The sequence below is a fragment of the Macaca nemestrina genome, chromosome 15 (assembly GCF_043159975.1).
Source record: "Macaca nemestrina isolate mMacNem1 chromosome 15, mMacNem.hap1, whole genome shotgun sequence".
In the NCBI taxonomy this organism is placed as follows: domain Eukaryota; kingdom Metazoa; phylum Chordata; class Mammalia; order Primates; family Cercopithecidae; genus Macaca; species Macaca nemestrina.
The window spans coordinates 13,001,353-13,021,923 of record NC_092139.1 but is presented as its reverse complement, the minus strand read 5'-3'; the positions used below and the strand labels follow the sequence as shown (position 1 = coordinate 13,021,923).

General features: G+C 49.6%; 1 protein-coding gene across 1 annotated transcript in view; it reads right to left on the bottom strand.

Annotated features, from left to right (window-relative positions):
• Positions 1-19,930, bottom strand: part of LOC105470667 (ATPase phospholipid transporting 9A (putative)) — a 177,498-nt gene extending 157,568 nt beyond the window's left edge. The window contains 1 exon segment of the mRNA XM_071079138.1: positions 19,779-19,930. Coding sequence (XP_070935239.1) covers positions 19,779-19,846 — 68 coding nt within the window. The 5' untranslated portion in view covers positions 19,847-19,930.
• Positions 19,931-20,571: the final 641 nt, after the last annotated feature.

Sequence of the window (20,571 nt, the reverse complement as noted above, 5' to 3'; positions counted from 1 at the left end):
CTTATGAAATTATGTATGGCAGACCCCCACCCTTAGTTCCCGGCCTAAAAGATGATCTGCTCAAGTCCGAAACAGAAAATGTCTCTGAACTCTTGTTTTCCCTACAAGCCTTGCAGAAAATTCATCAAGAAATCTGGCCCAAGCTGAAGGAACTATATGAGACCGGTCCCCCGCCGACACCCCATCCATACCAGCCGGGAGACTGGGTCCTGGTCAAGCGACACCGACAAGAGACCCTAGAACCCAGGTGGAAAGGACCACTCCAGGTACTCCTAACCACACCCACCGCCCTGAAGGTAGAAGGCATCGCATCGTGGATCCACTACACCCACGTCAAGCCAGTGGACCCAACCTCTGATCTTCTGGGACCAATCACGGCGGCGGCTGAAGCACCGGACACGTGGACTGTGGACAGAGCTAAGAACAACCCCTTAAAACTCACCCTGCGCCGACAACATAGCTCACTGCAAACATGCAGTTAGATAGTCTAACCCTAATGTTAGTCGCCCTAGTGGCCGCTGGAGAAATCACAAAACCAGCTCATAATCCCTTTGTCTGGAGATTCTGGCTTTATGAAAACCGAACCCACCCTGGGCAACCTCATAAGCCCGGAAAATTATTGGCCAGTGCTGATTGCCCTTCCTCAGGGTGCAACAGCCCAATTCTACTAAATTTTACCGGTTTTCAAATAGCCAAACCTATGACACCAATAATATGCTTTGAGTTTGATCAGACTAAATACAATTGTAAACACTACTGGTGGCACCAAAATGCTGGCTGTCCTTATAACTATTGTAACATCCACAGGCCCCGTTATTGGGGAGAGAGAAAACAGTTAGACCCTAAATGGCCCTTCTATCGTAGACGGGATAAAGACTTTCCATATACATGGATAGTTAGAGACCCCTGGAACTCCCGCTGGACCACACCTCAACATGGGGCTGTATACTACTCCCCCTCCTCCACATGGCCTAGCAGTCACCTCTATCTGTGGCGAGGCCTAGTGCAAGTACTGCCCCTGGTCCACGGGAATATCCAACGACAGGAAAACAGACTAACACAAGACTTACGTCCTTTCTCCTGGTTAAAGTTATTACAAAAAGGACTAGAACTTGCTAACCTTACAGGACTTCATAGCCTGTCTGGCTGCTTCCTGTGCGCCACTCTAGGGCGTCCACCGCTAACAGCTGTCCCTCTGCCATGGGGACCCTCTACCTTTGCCCAAGCTAACAACCTCCGAAACCACTCGTATGCTCCTATCCTGAACGTGCCCCTATACCTAAACCCCAGTCAGGAGAAGTTTCCCTACTGTTTCTCAGGAACCAATTCCAGCCTCTGCAGCATCACTGCAACGCCCCCTAATATTACCTTAAGAGCTCCATCAGGCATATTCTTCTGGTGTAATGGAACCTTATCTAAGAACCTACCTAGTCCTTCTGTTAATAACCTACTATGTCTCCCTGTCACATTAGTTCCCCGGTTGACTCTACTAACTGCTGGCGAGTTCTTAGGGTATACCGGTAACTGGACTAGTGCTATTATTCACCCAGACCCTAGACCAAGACCTGCACGAGCCATATTTCTCCCCCTCATTGCAGGAATCTCCCTCACCGCATCCTTCATTGCGGCCGGACTGGCGGGGGGAGCCCTAGGTCACACCCTCATAGAAAGTAACAGGTTATACCAACAATTTGCCGTTGCTATGGAAGAGTCGGCTGAGTCCCTTGCCTCCCTTCAGCGGCAGCTCACGTCCCTAGCTCAGGTAACCTTGCAAAACCGGAGGGCCCTAGACCTCCTCACTGCAGAAAAAGGTGGTACATGTATATTTCTAAAAGAAGACTGTTGTTTCTACATAAATGAATCAGGACTTGTAGAGGACCGGGTCCAACAGTTACGCAAGTTAAGCACTGAAGTAAAAACACGGCAGTTTGCTTCAGCTGCAGACCAATGGTGGAATTCCTCTATGTTTTCTCTGTTAGCCCCCTTCCTTGGACCCCTGCTAAGTCTACTATTTCTGCTTACCGTAGGACCTTGTGCTGTTAACAGAATTTTACAATTTATTAGGGAGAGATTTGACACCATACAACTCATGGTCCTCAGAGCCCAATACCAACCTGTAAACGCTGAAACAGAATCAGACTTATGAGACCCAAGATTGGCTCTGAAGATACCTGAAAAGAAGGGGGGAATGAAAGGAGCTGGGCACATTCCTCAGCCCCGGGCTCAAAACTCCCTGAGCCTAGCACAAACACATCCCATCCTCCCATCCCACCACCATATATCTCTCAAACTCCCTGAGCTCAGTACAAACACCACCTGGAAAGTCTCCGATAAGGAGACAGCCGTACAAGGTTACTGAAAGCGCAGGAATTTCTTTGTTCCCCTACAACTTTCGGGCTATAAAAAGCAAACGCTCGCATTGTTCGGGGCCCTCTTGTATACTGTGTAAAGGAGGGACCAAGTTCGAACTTGTAGTAAAGATCCTTGCCGCTTGGCTTTGACTCTGGACTCTGGTGGTCTTCTTTGGGGAACAAACACTCTGGGCATAACAGTAGGTAGATAGATAGACAGACAGTAGATAGATAGACAGACAAACAAATAAAATGGAGAAATAATCTAAATGACCATCAGTGGTAGATTGGCTAAACAAACTACGGTACTATTCAATGTAATACTATGAAGGCATTAAAATAATGATCAAAGGCCAGGTGCAATGGTGTGTGCCTGTAGTCCCAGCTATTTGGGACGCTGAGGCAGGAGAATCACTTGAACCCAGGAGTTTGAGACAGTCTGGGCAACATAGCCCCCACATCTCAAACAAGTAAATAAATAAATAATTTCAAAAAGGTAGCGAAGAAGGTTGTTATATACTGACACGGAATGAACTCAGAATTTTTTTTTTTGAGACGGAGTCTCACTCAGTCACCCAGGCTAGAGTGCAGTGGTGCGATCTTGGCTCACTGCAACCTGCGCCTCCCAGGTCCAAGTGATTCTTCTGCCTCCTCAGCCTCCTGAGTAGCTGGGATTACAGGCACCCACCACCATGCCTGGCTAAGTTTGGTATTTGTAGTAGAGACAGTTTCACCATGTTGACCAGGCTGGTTTCAAACTCCTGACCCCAGGTGATCCGCCCACCTTGGTCTCCCAAAGTGCTGGGATTACAGGCGCGAGCCACCGCTGGCCAGAATGTACGGTTAAGTGAAAAATCCATGTACGGTGTAGGGCATATTAATAACAGAATAAAAAAGAAAAATATGTATCTATTTATCTATATAAAGATGCATGGTGTTTTTTTTTATAAATGCTTAAAAATGTCTAGAACAATACAGAAGAACATGGTAAGACTCACTGCCTGGGGAAGGGCACAGGGTAACTGACTAGAGAGAGTGGGAGGGAAACTGACTTTGCAATGGCTACACCTCTATCCTGTTAAGTATTAAACCTTGTGACTCTGACTCAGTACATTTTTTTCTAATTTAAAAATAAAATAGGCCGGGCGCGGTGGCTCACCCTGAAATCCCAGTACTTTGGGAGATAGGCAGATGGCCTGAGCTCAGGAGTTTGAGACCAGCCTGGGTAACATGGTGAAACCCTGTCTCTACTTAAAAAAAAAAAATCCAATAAAATTAGCTGGGCACAGTGGTGGGCACATGTAATCCCAGCTACTTGGGAGGCTGAGGCGGGAGAATCGCTTGAATCCGGGAGGCTGAGGTTGCAGTGAGCCGAGATTGCGTCGCTTGCACTCCAGCCTGGGTGACAGAGCAAGACTCTCTCTCAAAAATAAATAAAAATAATAATAAAATAATAAAGCTCACCCTGCTGCCCAAACAGCACACAGCTCTGTCTGCAGCCTCGGATCTTGCCATGAGTTTGTAGGTCAGAGACCAGATCCCATTCACCTCCCCCAGGCCTGGCACACAAAGATGCTCTGTCACTAAGCGCGGGCTGATGACTCATTCCCCTTTCACATGCCCCAGTGCCCAGCACTCCTCCCTCACCTCACGCATTTGTGTTTACCCAAGACACTCAGTCATAGGTTCTAACACAGGCCTAGGCCACAAAGCCTGGCTGGCAACCCCACACAGCATGTCCCACAAGATTCCAGAAAACAGAACAGAATCCAGTGGAAAGCAATTTCCTAGACACCAAAACAATAAGCGAAAACATGAGTAAGTGCCGAGTGTGTGCCAAGCGCTGTGGCAAAGCCCTCAAGGCGAATGACTTGCCTTGCTCCTCCCAACCATCCTACAGTCAGGGGCTTCTATCCTCGCCCTCTTGTAGATGAGGACACTGCACCTTACAGGGTCTTACAACCTGTAAGGGGCAGAGCCAGGATGTGAGTCCAGCAGGCTGACCCCGGAGCCAGCCCTCTTAGCCAGAGTCTGGCAATCTCACCAAGCTGTAGAATCTGAGAGCCACCTCTGAATTGTCTAGATGGCAACCTAGGGAGGAATCCAAATGGCAGGAACCCAGTAGGGACACACCAAGGGTCCCCACTGGCACTGCCAAGCCTGCCTTCCTCCTCCCTCCAACCCTGCTACGGTGGCTGGCACTGCTATGGGAGCTTCCATGAGACACACAAGGGGGTCTAAGAGCTCCACATCCAACAAGAGGCAGGAGGCTGGACGTGGCTCCTTCCTTGCAGCCATGGGTCATGCGGATAAAGAAGGGAAGGAAGGAGGGAGACGTAACAGGAAGGAAGGATTCCCTTTTTCTGTGCAGATGAGGATTCCATTGTTTATCCTCCTTCTGGCTCCAGTGCTCAACATGTACCCTCACTGAAGCCCACTGTGGGTCCTACCACCACTTATACCTCTCAATGAATTAGGAATGTAAAGCTCTTGAGATTTTTTAATGTTTCTGTTTTTTGGGTTTTTTGGGGGGGGGGTTTTTTTTTTGGAGACAGGGTCACACTCTATCCCAGGCTGGACTGCAGTGGCACAATCATGGCTCACTGCAATCTCAAACCCCTGGGCTCAAAGGATCCTCCGACTTCAGCCTCCCAAGTAGCTGAGACCACGGGCATGCACTACCATGCCCAGCTAATTTTTTATTTTCTTGGTAAAGATGGAGTCTCCCTGTGTTGCCCAGGCTGGTCTCCAACTCCTGGGCTCAAGAGATCCTCCCACCTCTGCCTTTCAAAGTGCTGGGATACAGGCGTGAGCCACCATGCCTGTTGCTCCTATTCTTTATTCACTCGCTCATTTAATCAAGCAGCCAGTATTTACTGAGCACCTACTATGTGCCAGCCTTTGTGCTAAGCACTGGGACTCTCACTAGTCAAACGAGGGCACTGCTCTCACAGAGCCTACATTTTGTAGTGGGCAAGGTAGGAACAAAAAAAAAAAAACCAAGCAAAAAAAAAAAAAAAAAAAAAACCCAAACAAAAATATGCCACTCAGCGGTAGGTGACTCCTACAGAGTGAATGGTCTGGAAAGATGTCCCAAAGAGACAGCTGAGCTGAGACCTGGGAGACAAGAGACAGCAGTTTACGAGCTGTGGGACCCTGGACTAGTTAATCCTGCTAAGCCTCTGTTTCCTGGAAAATAGAACAATGACAGTACCTAGTATTGGACAATGCCATTAAGACAATCCACTTAAAATACCTAAGACAGGCCGGGCGCGGTGGCTCAAGCCTGTAATCCCAGCACTTTGGGAGGCCGAGACGGGTGGATCACGAGGTCAGGAGATCGAGACCATCCTGGTGAACACAGTGAAACCCCGTCTCTACTAAAACTACAAAAAACTAGCCGGGCGAGGTGGCGGGCGCCTGTAGTCCCAGCTACTCGGGAGGCTGAGGCAGGAGAATGGAGTGAACCCGGGAGGCGGAGCTTGCAGTGAGCTGAGATCAGGCCACTGCACTCCAGCCTGGGCGACAGAGCGAGACTCCGTCTCAAAAAAAAAAAAAAAAAAAAAAAAAAAACCTAAGACAGTGATGGTGGCACCCAATAAACCAATGGAGTTTAACAAAATTCTTACAAGAAAATCTACTGTGTGTCACTAGAATGGAAGGCCCATGCTATCAGGGATTTCTGTTGCATGTGTTGACCGCTATATCCCTAATATTAAAACTGCCAGAGACAGAGTAAGTGCTCAGGAAATGTTTATGGAGTGAATGAACGGATGGAATCAACAGTAGCTATTTTTAGTCTTCATACTATAAACCTCTGTTAACTTTTCTATGACTGTGTAGAGATCTGGATGCCCTTTCAAACAGCCGGCAATTCTCTGAAACATGCAAAAACAAGGCCAAGATTCTTAAGCACTGGTTTTCTGTGGTATCACACACAAAACTGAATTTTTGAGTGCTTCTTTGCTGGTCAGGCTTATCCAATCCCAGACAGGTGACTTCTCAGGCCCAGGGCAGGAGTCAGTGTCTCTCTCTACTTTCTCTTTGTTTGCTTTTGGAGGGCCAGGATTTGGAATGAAAACATTACTTGTGGCAGGGTACAGTGGCTCATGCCTTTAATCCCAGCAGTTTGGGAGGCCGAGGTGAGTGGATCACCTGAGGTTGGGGGTTCGAGGCCAGCCTGGCCAACATGGTCAAATCCTATCTCTACTAAAAATACAAAAATACTGGGTGTGGTGGCACCCACCTGTAATCCCAGCTACTTGGGAGGCTGAGGCAGGACAATCACTCGAACCTGGGAAGCAGAAGTTGCAGTGAGCCAAGATGGCGCCATTGCACTCCAGCCTGGGCAACAAGAGCCAGACTCTGTCTCAAAAAAAAAAGAAAGAAAGAAAAGAAAAAGAAAACATTTCTTGTAAAGTGAAAATAAAATACAAAGCAACTTGTGAGAATATAAAGCACTGGTTAAGTAAATTAGAGATGTCTATTCAAAGAAATATTATGCTGTCATTCAAAATGTCATTTGCATATGGCAAAACCCCATCTCTATTAAAAATACAAAAATTAGCTGGGCAGCCGGGCGCGGTGGCTCAAGCCTGTAATCCCAGCACTTTGGGAGGCCGAGGCGGGCGGATCACAAGGTCAGGAGATCGAGACCACAGTGAAACCCCGTCTCTACTAAAAATACAAAAAATTAGCCGGGCGCGGTGGCGGGCGCCTGTAGTCCTAGCTACTCAGGAGGCTGAGGCCGGAGAATGGCGTGAACCCAGGAGGCGGAGCTTGCAGTGAGCCGAGATCGCGCCACTGCACTCCAGCCTGGGCAACAGCGTGAGACTCCGTCTCAAAAAAAAAAAAAAAAAAAAAAAAAAAAAAAAAAATTAGCTGGGCGTGGTGGTGTGCGCCTGTAGTCCTAGCTACTTGGGAGGCGGAGGCAGGAGAATCACCTGAACTTGAAAGGCAGAGGTTGCAGTGAGCCGAAATCATGCCATTGCAATCCAGCCTGGGCAACAGAGTGAGACTCTATCTCAAAAACATAAATAAAATAAAATAAAATGTTATTTGTTAAGTACACTATAACGTAAAAAATGCTTTATAGTAAAACGCTAAATGGAAAAAGTAAAACATAAAAACCTATGTGCCACACTCGGCAATATAATGAGACCTCGTCTCTCTAAAATATCTAAAAGTTAGCCAACTGTGGTGGTACACACGCCTATGGTCCCAGCTGTTTGGGAAACGAAGGTGAGAGAATCACTTAAGCCCAGGAGGCAGACATTACGGTGAGCAGAGATTGTGCACCTCCACTCTGGCCTGAGAAATGGCGTGAGGCCCTGACTCAAAAAAAAAAAAGCCAGGCGCGGGGGCTCACGCCTGTAATCCCAGCACTTTGGGAGGCCAAGGTGGGCAGATCACAAGGTTAGGAGATCGAGACCATCCTGGCTAACACGGTGAAACCCCGTTCCTACTAAAAATACAAAATATTAGCCGGGTGTGGTGGCGGGCGCCTGTAGTCCCAGCTACTCAGGAGGCTGAGGCAGGAGAATGGCGTGAACCCAGGAAGCGGAGCTTGCAGTGAATTCAGATAGCGCCACTGCACCCCAGCCTGGGCAATGACAGAGCGAGACTCCGTCTCAAAACAAAACAAAACAAAAACCCATGTGCTACATGGTCCCTACTCATAAAACAAGGTACACGCACAAACAGGAAGAAAACATCATCTGCTAAAAGGTTTGTGTTCATTGTGATTGTCTTTGAAGGAAATATAACATACCAGCACTATTTCCTTTATCAGTTTTCTCTGTTCTCTCATTTTTCTTTTTTTTTTAATGAGACTGAGTCTTACTCTGTCACCCAGGCTGGAGTGCAGTGGCACAGTCTCAAGTCACTGCAAACTCTGTCTCCCGGGTTCAAGGAATTCTCCTGACTCAACCTCCCAAGTAGCTGGGATTACAGGCACGTGCCACCATGCCCAGCCAATTTTTGTATTTTTTTTTATGGTAGAGACGAGTTTTCACCATGTTGGAACAGGCTAGAACCGAACTCCTGACCTCAGGTGATCCGCCCACCTCAGCCTCCCAAAGCGCTGGGTTACAGGCACAAGCCACCATGCCCGGCCTGTTCTCTCATTTTTCTTACGTGGATATGTCCTCATTTTTCAATTAGAGGAAAACAAAGATTAGACTTTTTCACCGTTCCTCTTATAACATAAACTACTCAAGAAGAGTGTGCCTGGCCAGGCCCTGGAGCCTGGAGACCCACAGGAGGACAGGCCACCCTGACATGACAATTTAAGCTCAGTGTTCCCGTGACTAACCTGTATGTCTAAAACGCAATCTCAGATAAAGAAAAGGAAGCCAACGCTGGGCATGGTGGCTCATGCCTGTAATCCCAGCACTTTCGGAGGCCAAGGCAGGTGGATCACCTGAGGTCGGGAGTTCAAGACCAGCCTGACCAACATGGAGAAACCCTGTCTCTACTAAAAATATAAAAAATTAGCCAGGCCTGGTGGTACATGCCTGTAATCCTAGCTACGTGGAGGCTGAGGCATGAGAATCACTTGACCCCAGGAGGCGGAGGTTACAGTGAGCTGAGATTGCACCAATGCACTCCAGCCCAAGCAACAAGTACAAAACTCCATCTAAAAAAAAAAAAAAAAGAATAAATTTCTTAGGTTGGGCATGGTGGCACACACCTGTATTCCCAGCACTTTGGGAGGCCAAAAGCAGGCGAATCACCTGAGGTAAGAGGTTTGAGACCAGCCTGGCCAACATGGCTAAACCCCATATCTACTAAAAATACAAAAAAAAAAAAATAACTGGGCACGGTGGTGCATGCCCATAATCCCAGCTAGTTGGAAGGCTGAGGCATGAGAACTGCTTGAACCCAGAAGGCAGAGGTTGCAGTGAGCTGAGATCACACCACTGCATTCCATCCTGGGCAACAGAGTGAGACACTATCTCAATAAATAAATAAATAGGCCGGGCATGGTGGCCCATGCCTGTAATCCCAGCACTTTGGGAGGCCAAGGTGGATCATGTGAGATCAGGATTTTGAGACCAGCCTGTCCAACATGGTGAAAACCCGTCTCTACTAAAAAAAAAATACAAAAATTAGCCGGATATGGTGGCACATACCTGTAACCCCAACTATTCAGGAGGCTGAGGCAGGAGAATCCCTTGAACCCAGGAGCCGGAGGCTGCAGTGAGCCGAGATTGCACCACTACACTCCAGCCTGGGCAAAAGAGTGAGACTTCGTCTCAAAAAATAAAAAATAAAAAATAAATAAATTTATTGGCTGGGCGTGGTGGCTCACACCTGTAATCCCAGCACTTTGGAAGGCCAAGGTGGGCGGATCACAAGGTCAGGAGTTCGAGACCAGCCTGACAAACATGGTAAAACCCCGTCTCCACTAAAAATACAAAAATCAGCCAGCGTGGTGCCGCAGACCTGTAATCCCAGCTACTCAGGAGGCTGAGGCAGGAGAATTGCTTGAACCCAGGAGGCGGAGGTTGCAGTGACCCGAGATCGTGCCTCTGCATTCCAGCCTGTGGGTGAAAGAACAAGACTCCATCTCAATTAAAAAAAAAAAAAAATTCTTGTAATATCATTATGCTCACATCACAATGGCTGAAACGAAAGGTGACAGACAATACAGTGTTGGTGAGGACATGGAACAACTGACCAGCTTAGTAGAAGTATAAATTAGTATAATTGCTTTGGAAAATTATCATTTTCTTCTAAAGCTAAACACAAATGTATACCCTAGGGCACAGCAAAGCCACATAAGACATACTGAATGACGTGTTCAAGAACGTTCATAGCTGTACTATTCATGACATTAATTTCAAATGAAAGCTTAGTAACACTAAGAGATACCATACATGCCAAGACAGCAATAAATGAGATGCTTCCTACATTAGTTTCCTTGGGCTGCCATAATAAAATATCATAGACTGAATGGCTTAAACAACAGAAACTTATTTTTTCACAGTCCTGGAGGCCAGAAGTCCAAGAACAAGGTGTCAGCAGGGTTGGTTTCTCCTGAAGCCTCTTTCCTTGGCTTGTAGACAGCCACCATCCCCCTGTGTCCTCACACAATCTTTTCTCTGGTGTCTCTGTCTTTCCTCCCTCCCTCCCTCCCTCCCTCCCTCTCTCTCTCTCTCTTTCTTTCTTTCTTTCTTTGTTGAGATGCAGTCTCGCTCTGTCACCCAGGCTGGTTCACTGCAACCTCCGCATCCTGAGTTAAAGCAATTTTCCTGCCTCGGCCTTCCTAGCAGCTGGGATTACAGGTATACGTCACGACACCCAGCTAATTTTTGTAATTTTAGTAGAGACAGGGTTTCACCATGTTTGGCCAGGCTGGTCTCAAACTCCTGACCTCAAGTGATCCGCCTGCCTCAGCCTTCCAAAGTGCTGGGATTACAGGTGTGAGTCACCATGCTCAGCCTCTCTGTCTGTCTTAATCTCCTCCTATAAGGTCACCGGGCAGAATGGAAAAGGGTCCATCCTAGCAGCTTCATTTAATTTTTAATTTTTTTTTTTTTTTTTTTTTTTGAGATGGAGTCTCGCTCTGTCGCCTAGGCTGGAGTGCAGGTGCGATCTCAGCTCACTGCAAGCTCCACCTCCCGGGTTCACGCCATTCTCCTGCCTCAGTCTCCTGAGTAGCTGGGACTACAGGCGCCCGCCACCACGCCCAGCTAATTTTTTGTATTTTTAGTAGAGATGGGGTTTCACCATGTTAGCCAAGATGGTCTCGATCTCCTGACCTCATGATCCACCCACCTCGGCCTCCCAAAGTGCTGGGATTACAGGCGTGAGCCACCGCGCCTGGCCTAACAGCTTCATTTTAAATTGATCACCTCTTTAAAGGCCCTGTCTCCAAATTCAGTCACATTCTGAGGTGCTGGGGGTTCCAGCTTCAAACACGTGAATTTGGGGAGGGATGGGGGATCCACATCTGCAACATTTCCCAAATGTTCTAACAGCACAAAGCTTCCTTAATTACTAAATCAGAAAGCTGACCTCACAGCAAGAACAATAGTCCAGACTGTATGATTTCTCATCCAACAGATGTCTTGAGTTTTGTTTTCGTTTTTTTTTTTAAAGACAGGATGAGACACCTTAAAAGGACAATAAAGAATATGGCCACTCAGTGAATATCAGTTTCCTTAGTCCAGTGGCTCCGAGGGCCATTCACCCCGCAGAGGACACTTGGCAATGTCTGGAGACATTCTTGATTGTCACAAGGCGGGCGGGAAGGGGATAGTACTGGCATCTAGTGGGTAGAGGCCAGAGATGCTGCTAAACATCCTACAATGCCCAGGACAGCCCCCATAACAGGGAATCATCAAACCCAAAATATCGGCCAGGCGCGGTGTATTTTTAGTAGAGACAGGGTTTCACCATGTTGGCCAGGTTGGTCTTGAACTCCTGACCTTAAGTGAGCCACCCACCTTGGCCTCCCAAAGTGCTGGGATTGCAAGCATGAGCCACCAAGTCCGGCCCCAAGCCTGACTTCATCTCGTCACTGCAAACTGTCCGCGGCATGTGGGAGATCCTGCCAGGCTCATGTTAGGAGCAGGGCACTGCTGACACTACAAACTGATTCTTCCTTGGGGACCGCTGCCAACAGGCTCTTCCCTGGCATTTGCTAAATGCCACAGAGATTTAATTGGGACGAAGGAAGAGCATCCGGCCCAGTTCACCTTTCCAACTCTCACCAGAAGCCTTTCCCTGCTCCCACGGGGCCTCTTCCAACTGCCTTCCCCCAGAGTTTCTGCAAATTCTGTTTAGACAAAAATAAAAGCAGGGCCAGGCACAGTGGCTGGCGCCTGTAGTCCCAGCACTTTGATAGGCCGAGTTTGGTGGATTGCTTTAGCCCAAGAGATTGAAAACAGCCTGAGCAACATGGAGAAACCCCATCTCTATAAAAAATACAAAAATTAGACAGGCATGGTGGTGCATGTTTGTAATCCCAGCTACTGGGGAAGCTGCGGCAGTAGGACTGCTTGAACCCGGGAGGCTGAGGTTGCAGTGAGATCACACCACTGGACTCCAGCCTGAGCAACAGAGTGAGACCACGTCTCAAAAAAAAAAAAAAAAAAAAAGGTTTTAAATGTATAAGCACAACCAACCCTCCTATTTCTTTCCCCTTGTAGCAGTAACATTATGTGTTTAGACTGTGCCATTTCAGCATGGGCCACTAATTCCTAAATGTCAGGCATGACTTGGGGTATCTACAAATCTCAGGAACTTTTACAGACTTCATGGTTTTCTTTAATTGACTGCCTTTTCTTTAAATTCTAAAAGGAAACTTCCTGCCATGACTACAACAAGAAAGCAAGTATCATTTGGTACAAACAGAAGGGCTCATAAAAATAATTGCTAATCTTTCATACATATATAAATCTTTCAAACTCACACAAATTAGAGAAAACAGATACTAGTTATTAAAATCAGAATCATTCTAAATGTCATCAATAAAAATGTTACAACTAGTCTTTTTCTTTCCAAATTAAACCAAAGCCACCACCTTCATGAGTGACCCTGAAGACACATCCCATCCCCCTTCAAAGGCAGTCATAAAATACGGCCAGCCCTTATCACCAACTTTCAACCTTTCCATCTGAGTAGACACTAAAAGAACATTCTGTTCTGAGAAGTAAGGGCCAAAAGTCCAAAGATGGCTGGTTCAATGCCTTGCCTGCTTTTTCCAACTTGTTGCATGCAAGGCAGAGGTCAAGGTCAAAAGGTGCCCCCAACTCCTTGGGGACTGGAATACAGGGACCTCCTCTCACCAGCAGCTGGACAGTAGGTAGAAAGAGCCCTTTTGGGCAGGGTGCAGTGGCTTATGCCTGTAATCCCAGCACTTTGGATGGCCAAGGTGGGTGGATCACGAGGTCAAGCGTTGAGACCAGCCTGACCAACATGGTGAAACCCCGTCTCTACTAAAAATGCAAAAATTAGCCGAGCATGCCGGCATACACCTGTAATCCCAGCTACTCAGGAGGCTGAGGCAGGAGAATCGCTTAAACCCGGGAGGCAGAGGTTGTAGAGAGCTGAGATCATACCACTGCACTCCAGCCTGGGCAACAGAAGAGACTGTCTCAAAAAAAGAAAGAGCCCTTCCGCAGGGAAGCCGGACAGGCACAGCGCCCATGTCCACCCTCCATCCTTCAGAGTCCCTCTGTGGGTTTGCAATGACGCATCTTCTGGTCTCCACAAGGGCAGGGAGCAGCTAGTCTAGTTTTGGTCAGCACAAGGCAGAGCGAGGGAGGACCTCTGTAACTGAAGGGGATGGCACAAGTGCAGCTGGGCGCTGGCAAAGGACAGACAGCACAGCCCCATGGGCTGCTGTCAAGGCCTGCTGCACTGTTCTCATCCCAGGGGGGCAAAGAGCTGTTGGTGCAACTCTCTACTCCAGCCCAGAGAGGGGAAGGTCGGTGGCCGAGGAGGGGGGTGTCTCTGGGTTTCACCCACCAGCACAATTCCCTCCCTCAAAACATACCCCTATATGTTTCATACCTAATACTCCCTCCACCACATCAAAGAAAGGATATTAAAATGTACACACATGGCCGGGTGCAGTGGCTCACGCCTGTAATCCCAGCACTTTGGGAGGCCAAGACAGGCGGATCACGAAGTCAGGAGATCGAGATCATCCTGGCTAACATAATAAAACCCCGTTTCTACTAAAAATACAAAAAAATTAGCCGGGCAAGGTGGCGGGCACCTGTAGTCCCAGCTACTCGGGAGGCTGAGGCAGGAGAATGGTGTGAACCCGGGAGGCGGAGCTTGCAGTGAGCCGAGATCGCGCCACTGCACTCTAGCTTGGGCGACAGAGCAGAGACTCTGTCTCAAAAACAAACAAACAAACAAAAAACAAGAATGTAAGTCAGTCCTGAGAATGAGAATCCTACCTAACACCACACTTCCATCACATCAAAGAGAAAGGGCATTTTTGTTTCCTTATCAGTAAAGTAAGAATAAAAAAAAATACCAACATCAAAGGGCCATTGTGCAGCATGAAAGAGGAAACGTCAGTTCAGAGCCAAAACACTGCGGGTCCTAAATAAATATTCATCTTTTTCCTCCACCGTCAGATAATGAGTCACATAAACATGCTGATGTAAGATCTATGCTCTCAGGCAAAACGCAGGACCTCTGAAATGCCTCTGATGCCTCCACCTAGGCAGGGGGCTTCCTGTCTAGACTCCAGTCCCCTTCGCAGGATGGAAAGAGGAGCACAGGGTCCCTGCACACATCCGTGTGTGACAGCTTCTCCTCATTGCTGTAACAAATTACCACAACTTGAGTGGTAATGCAAGTCTATTACCCTATAGTTAGGTCTGAAGTCCAAAATGGGCCTCATGGGACTAAAATCAAGGAAGGTGTCAGCAGGGCTGTGTTCCTTCTGGAGGCTCCAATGGAGAATCCGTTTCCTTACCTTTTCCAACTTCTAGAGTCCCCTGCATTCCTTGGCTAGTGGCCTTTTCTTCCCTCTTCAAGCTAGCAGTGCAGCCTCTCCCAATCTTTCTCTTATGCTGATACTCACTCTCCCGCCTGTCTTTCGCTTTTAAGGACCCTGTGTTAACACTGGGCCGGGTCAGGGTCAGTGCCTCACGCCTGTAATCTCAGCATTTTGGGAGGCCAAGGCAGGCAGATAACTTGAGATCAGGAGTTCGAGGCCAGCTTGGCCAATATGGTGAAGCCCCATCTCTACCAAAAATACAAAAATTAGCTGGGTGTGGCGGTGGGCACCTGTAATCCCAGCTACTCGGGAGGTTGATGCATGAGAATCGCTTGAACCCGGGAGGTGGAGGTTGCAGTGAACTGAGATCATGCCACTGCACTCCAGCCTAGGCAACAAGAGTGAGACCCTATCTTAAAAAAAAAAAAAAAAATTTAAGGTGATATATCCACACATGGGTTTTTTTTGTTTTTTGTTTTTTGGTTTTTTTTTTTGAGACAGGGTCTCACTGTGTTGCCCAGGCTGGAGTGCAGTGGTACGATCAGGGCTTACTGTCACCTAGATCTCCTGGGCTGAAGCACTCCCCTAACTCAGCCTCCCAAGTAGCTGGGACCACAGGCTCAAGCCACCATGCCTGGCTTTTTTTTATTATTATTGTCTAATTTTTGTAGAGACAGGGTTTCACTATGTTGCCCAGGCTGCTCTTGAACTCCAGGGCTCAAGCAATCCTCCTGCCTCATCCTCCCAAAGCGCTGGGATTACAGGTGTGAGCCACCGAGCCCAACTGGAATTCTATTACACAATAAAAAGAAACTTCAAAAACTTCATGGTAAATAAAGCAGCCAGACACAAAAGGCAACACGTGGTATGATTCCATTGATAGACAATTTCCAGACAGGGCAAATCTATGGAATCCGAAAGTGGATCACGGGCTGCCTGGGACTGGGGCAAGGGCAGGGATGAACTGTGGATGGGCTGAAGGAGACTTTCGGAGGTGATGGAAACGTTCAAAACCCGCGCCGGAGTGATGGTTGCGTAATTCTATACATCTGTTTTTCTGAAATCAATGGTTTGTACACTTTCAATAGATGTATGCTGTATAAATTATACCTCAATAAAGCTGTTTAAAAAATTGTGGTAGACAATGTACCTATTCAGTTCTTCTTTCTCAATCTGATTCATATTCAAAACTTCCTAGTCCCCCAAATCCAAATATATCAAGCATCAAAGCATCCTCATCCAATGTGGCCACAAAACATAGATTGTTACAACGAGGCAAAGTCTTCGGCCACCTGGTACCTAAGCTCCCATCCTTGCCACATCACCACACCAGGGCCTCGACATACCTGGACGGAATGCTCTATATAGCTACTCATTTACCTGAATTTCATCAGGAAAAAGCAGTGAAATTCATAACATTTCTAAATTTCTCATAAAAGGCCCCTCCTCAAAGCAGCACACTGCAGATCCCAACGGTAAACTTCATGCAAACATCCAGTGATCCTAAGGCATACTGAGCACTTATTCTCCTAAACTTTACATGGACTAAACTTTACATGGACTAATCAACTCTATGAGATATATAATTATTGTTATTCCCATTTAACTGATGAAACTGAGGCTCAGAGAGTTACAGTTATTTTCCCAAGATCACACAGCTAGTAAGCAGCAGAGCCTGGGTGTGAACCCAGCTCCTCAATGGATTCCTGAGTTCTGGCTCCTAACAAACAATCCCTGCCATTTCACCAAGAAAGGAGCTCCAGGCAGCCACAAGCAAAGGATGTGATGTCATAAAATGGTTTCCAGCAATGGAGGTGAAATACCTTGTTTCCTAACTACACCATTTCAAACTTTTTCTCAATATCAGGATGTGGTAACTTTCTCAAGAGAGAAAAGAACTTTGAAGCCGGGGGATTCCTCCAAAAATAAGCTGCAAGTGTTCGCAACATATGCCGAGTGACCCCAGAAATAATTGCATTCTGTCCCCTACGACATATGGCATCTTGTTTTTGTTTTTTTTTAACCACAAATCCTCCAACCATTCCACAGTTTTATTGCCTAGAACCATCAGGTGAAATGGGTGGATCTGGTTCAAAACTGCCTCCTCTCACTTACAACCTCCAAGACCAGGAACACATTAACATCAGTGAATCTTTGCTTCCCTGTCAATAAAATGGGAGAATTAACTCTAAAAACTCACACGGTTGTTGTAAGGATTAAAACAGCCGTGTTTATCTCAAGAGTCCAACAAAAAGCCTGACGGATTACATATTACTTTCTTCTTCCTTTAACCACCCACCCACTTTAGCCCTCAGGCTGTCATCCCCCAGCCCCTAGTCTATTTCAGGAAGCTCCTCCATCTCTCTGCGCTTCTCAAGTGTTTCTAAACTTCAGGATTCCCACCTTGATGTTGCTACTCCTGAAAATGCAGATTATAGGCCGGGCGCGGTGGCTCAAGCCTGTAATCCCAGCACTTTGGGAGGCCGAGACGGGCGGATCACGAGGTCGGGAGATCGAGACCATCCTGGCTAACACGGTGAAACCCCGTCTCTACTAAAAAGTACAAAAAACTAGCCGGGTGAGGTGGCGGGCGCCTGTAGTCCCAGCTACTCGGGAGGCTGAGGCAGGAGAATGGCGTGAACCCGGGAGGCGGAACTTGCAGTGAGCTGAGATCCGGCCACTGCACTCCAGCCTGGGCGACAGAGTGAGACTCCGTCTCAAAAAAAAAAAAAGAACATGCAGATTATATACAAGAGCATTTATGCAAATGCACAGCAACCCTGATACACGATGTGAATCCAAATCCATGTCACTGTTTAAGAAATAGATTGGCCGGGCACAGTGGCTCACATCTGTAATCCCAGCACTGTGGGAGGCCAAGGTGGGCGGATCACCTGAGGTCAAGAGTTCGAGACCAACCTGACCAACATGGAGAAACCCCATCTCTACTTAAAATACAAAATTAGCCGGGCATGGTGGCGCATGCCTGTAATCCCAGCTATTCAGGAGGCTGAGGCAGGAGAATCGCTTGAACCTGGGAGGCAGAGGTTGTTCACACCGCTGCACTCCAGCCTGGGCAACAAGAGCGAAACTCTGTCTTCAAAACAAAAACAAAAGCCAACCCAGGAGACTACCTCCAGGAGGTTGAGGCGGAAGGATTCTTTGAGGCCAAGAGTTTGAGACCAGCCTGAGCAACATAGCAAGGTGGTCCCCTGCTACTCCCTCATTTAAAAAAAATAATAAAATAGTCGGGCACGGTGACTCACACCTATAATCCCAGCACTTTGGTAGGCCGAGGTGGGTGGATCACGAGGTCAGGAGTTCAAGACGAGCCTGGCCAAGATGGTGAAACCCCCGTCTCTACTAAAAATACAAAAATTAGCTGGGCGTGGTATCTGGCGCCTGTAATCCCAGCTACTCGGGAGGCTGAGGCAGATAATTGCTTTAAGTCGGGAGGCAGAGGTTGCAGTGAGCGGAGATCTCGCCACAGCACTCCAGCCTGGGCAACAGAGCGAGACTCCATCTCAATAATAATAACAACAAGGAACGCAAAACAGAGAAGGGAGGAGTGAGGGAACTATCTTTGGGTCAGACAATCCGGAGTTCAATCTCCATTTTGCAGAGTCTTCCCTACAGCCCTTAACCTCCGTAAGCTCCAATTTCCTCCTCTGGGTAATATCAGTGAGGCCTCTTCATCGGAGGATTCAGGAAGCCAGGGACAAAGACCCCACAAAATGGCCGCCAGCACCATTCTTTTTTTTTTTAATTCCACTGACACCTGGTGAAGCCACCTTTAGGGTTTACTCCACCCTCTGCGTCTACTGTTCCGAGCAACTGACGCTGCAATAAGCAGCCGCCACCGGGAAGTGCCCAGGGAGGACCGGACACCCAAGCAAGGGCGGAGCAGAGCAGCCGCAGGCCCCGCCCAACACCGCGTTCAGCCTCCCGCGGACTCCAGCCTCACCTGCACCGCCTGTGGAAATGCACATCTCCAGGCCCCGCCCCCCAGAACTCTGATTGGCGGGTCTAGGCGGGGGCCGGGGAATCTGCATTTGCACCAGCGCCCACCCCTGTCCTTCCCACCCCCGCCCCTCACGCCCAGGTAAGTCTATGGCAGGCAATGCGAGAGCCCCGCAAACCTCAACATGTCACGCTGCCATCCTCCGAACAGGAAGACGGCGAGGCGCAAAATACCAACCCATCCCCTCTCCCCAAATGCGGGAAAACCCTCGCATGTTCCGCGTCTAGGTTGCCCTCGGGGTCTCCTGCTAAGGGGAAAGACACAGCAGGCGGCAGCCCCTGTCCCAGCCGTGGGATTCCTTCCCCTAAATTGTGGGGGGAGAACACAAGGGGTAGTGTCACCAAGCCGCCAGTTGGAGCCCCTCCCACCCTCCTGCGGCTGCTGGTTCGGGTCCACCCCGGGGCGGAGGGGGAAGGGGCCACCGGAGCGCAGGTGGTCTCGGCGCAGCCTCCTGGGGTTGGGACCCAGGGGCGCTGATGGGGTACCCCGTGGCGTAGGCCGTGCCCCCCTAAAAGCTGAGCATATCTGGGCTCCCAAGTAAGGCTCCAAGCACAGAGCTCGGTGTGACATTGACCAAATCGTTACCTCAACGACAGATATTAATTACGGAACAATGAAACGGTGAGAAGGCATGGCAGATCCGAATTCCGCGAGTGTGTAAACAGCGCTGGGGCGGGCCCGGCTTCTCGGGGTTTCTAAAGGAAGGTGGGCAGGGAGGCAACCGGGCGCTCGAACCCCAAAAGGCCGGCATCAGGCTAGGGGCCGCCCGGGGCTGGAGCGCAGGGACCCCCTCGCCGCCTCCCCGCCTCCCCGGCCCTGCCCCGGGCTCATGGCGCCGGGCAGGGCGCGCGGCCAACCTGTCAGGCCGGGCCAGGCTGGCCCGAGCGCCGGCTCCGGGAGGCGCGGACAAAGGAGAACGCGAGCCGGGCCCACTCACCCGGCGCGGGGCCTGCTGTCCATCCGCTTCTTCTGGCGCACCGGCTGCAGCGGGATGTTGTCCGTCATGTCGGCGGCGCCGCCCGCCTTGGCCGCCGCGCCCCCCGCGCCGCCTGGGCCGCCGCCCGGTCCGGCCTCCGCGCCGCCGCCCGCCGGCGCCGCGCCGCCCCGGGGGAGGAGGCGGCGGCAGCGGGCGGGCCGGGCCCGCAGCGAGGGGGCGAGCTCGCGAGCGCCGGGCCACGCGCGGAGCCGCCCGCGCGGCCCGACCGACGGACACGGGCGCACCATGGGCCCGAGCTCCGCGCTGCGCCCGCTCGCTCCGCGCCGCGCCTGCCACTGGGGGCGGCCGGGCCGTGTCCGCGCCGCCGCGGCCGCTGCAGTGTCCCCGCCCCCGGCCCGCGCCGCGCGCCCCCCACGCGCGCCCACCCGGCCACGCGCCCCCCGCCCACGCCCGCCGTGCGCGCGCCCTGCCGCCACACACCCCCAAAATCCCACATTCACAATCACATCCCAGCCCTACACACGGGCGCTGTCACACTCATCACACACCAACATCAGACATGCACAATCACACGCGCACCCGGCCACTTTCACCCCATCAGTCATTCTCACTCACTCTTGCACCAACGTGCACATTCATGCCCAGGCCCCACACACACACACCTGCCACTGCTCACTGCCGGCAACATCCAGCATTCACAATTACATGTGAGTCATCCACACACATAACACGCTCACCCTCCTGTTGGTCACTATCATCCATGCACCCAGTTTCTCAAACTTCACACCCATGT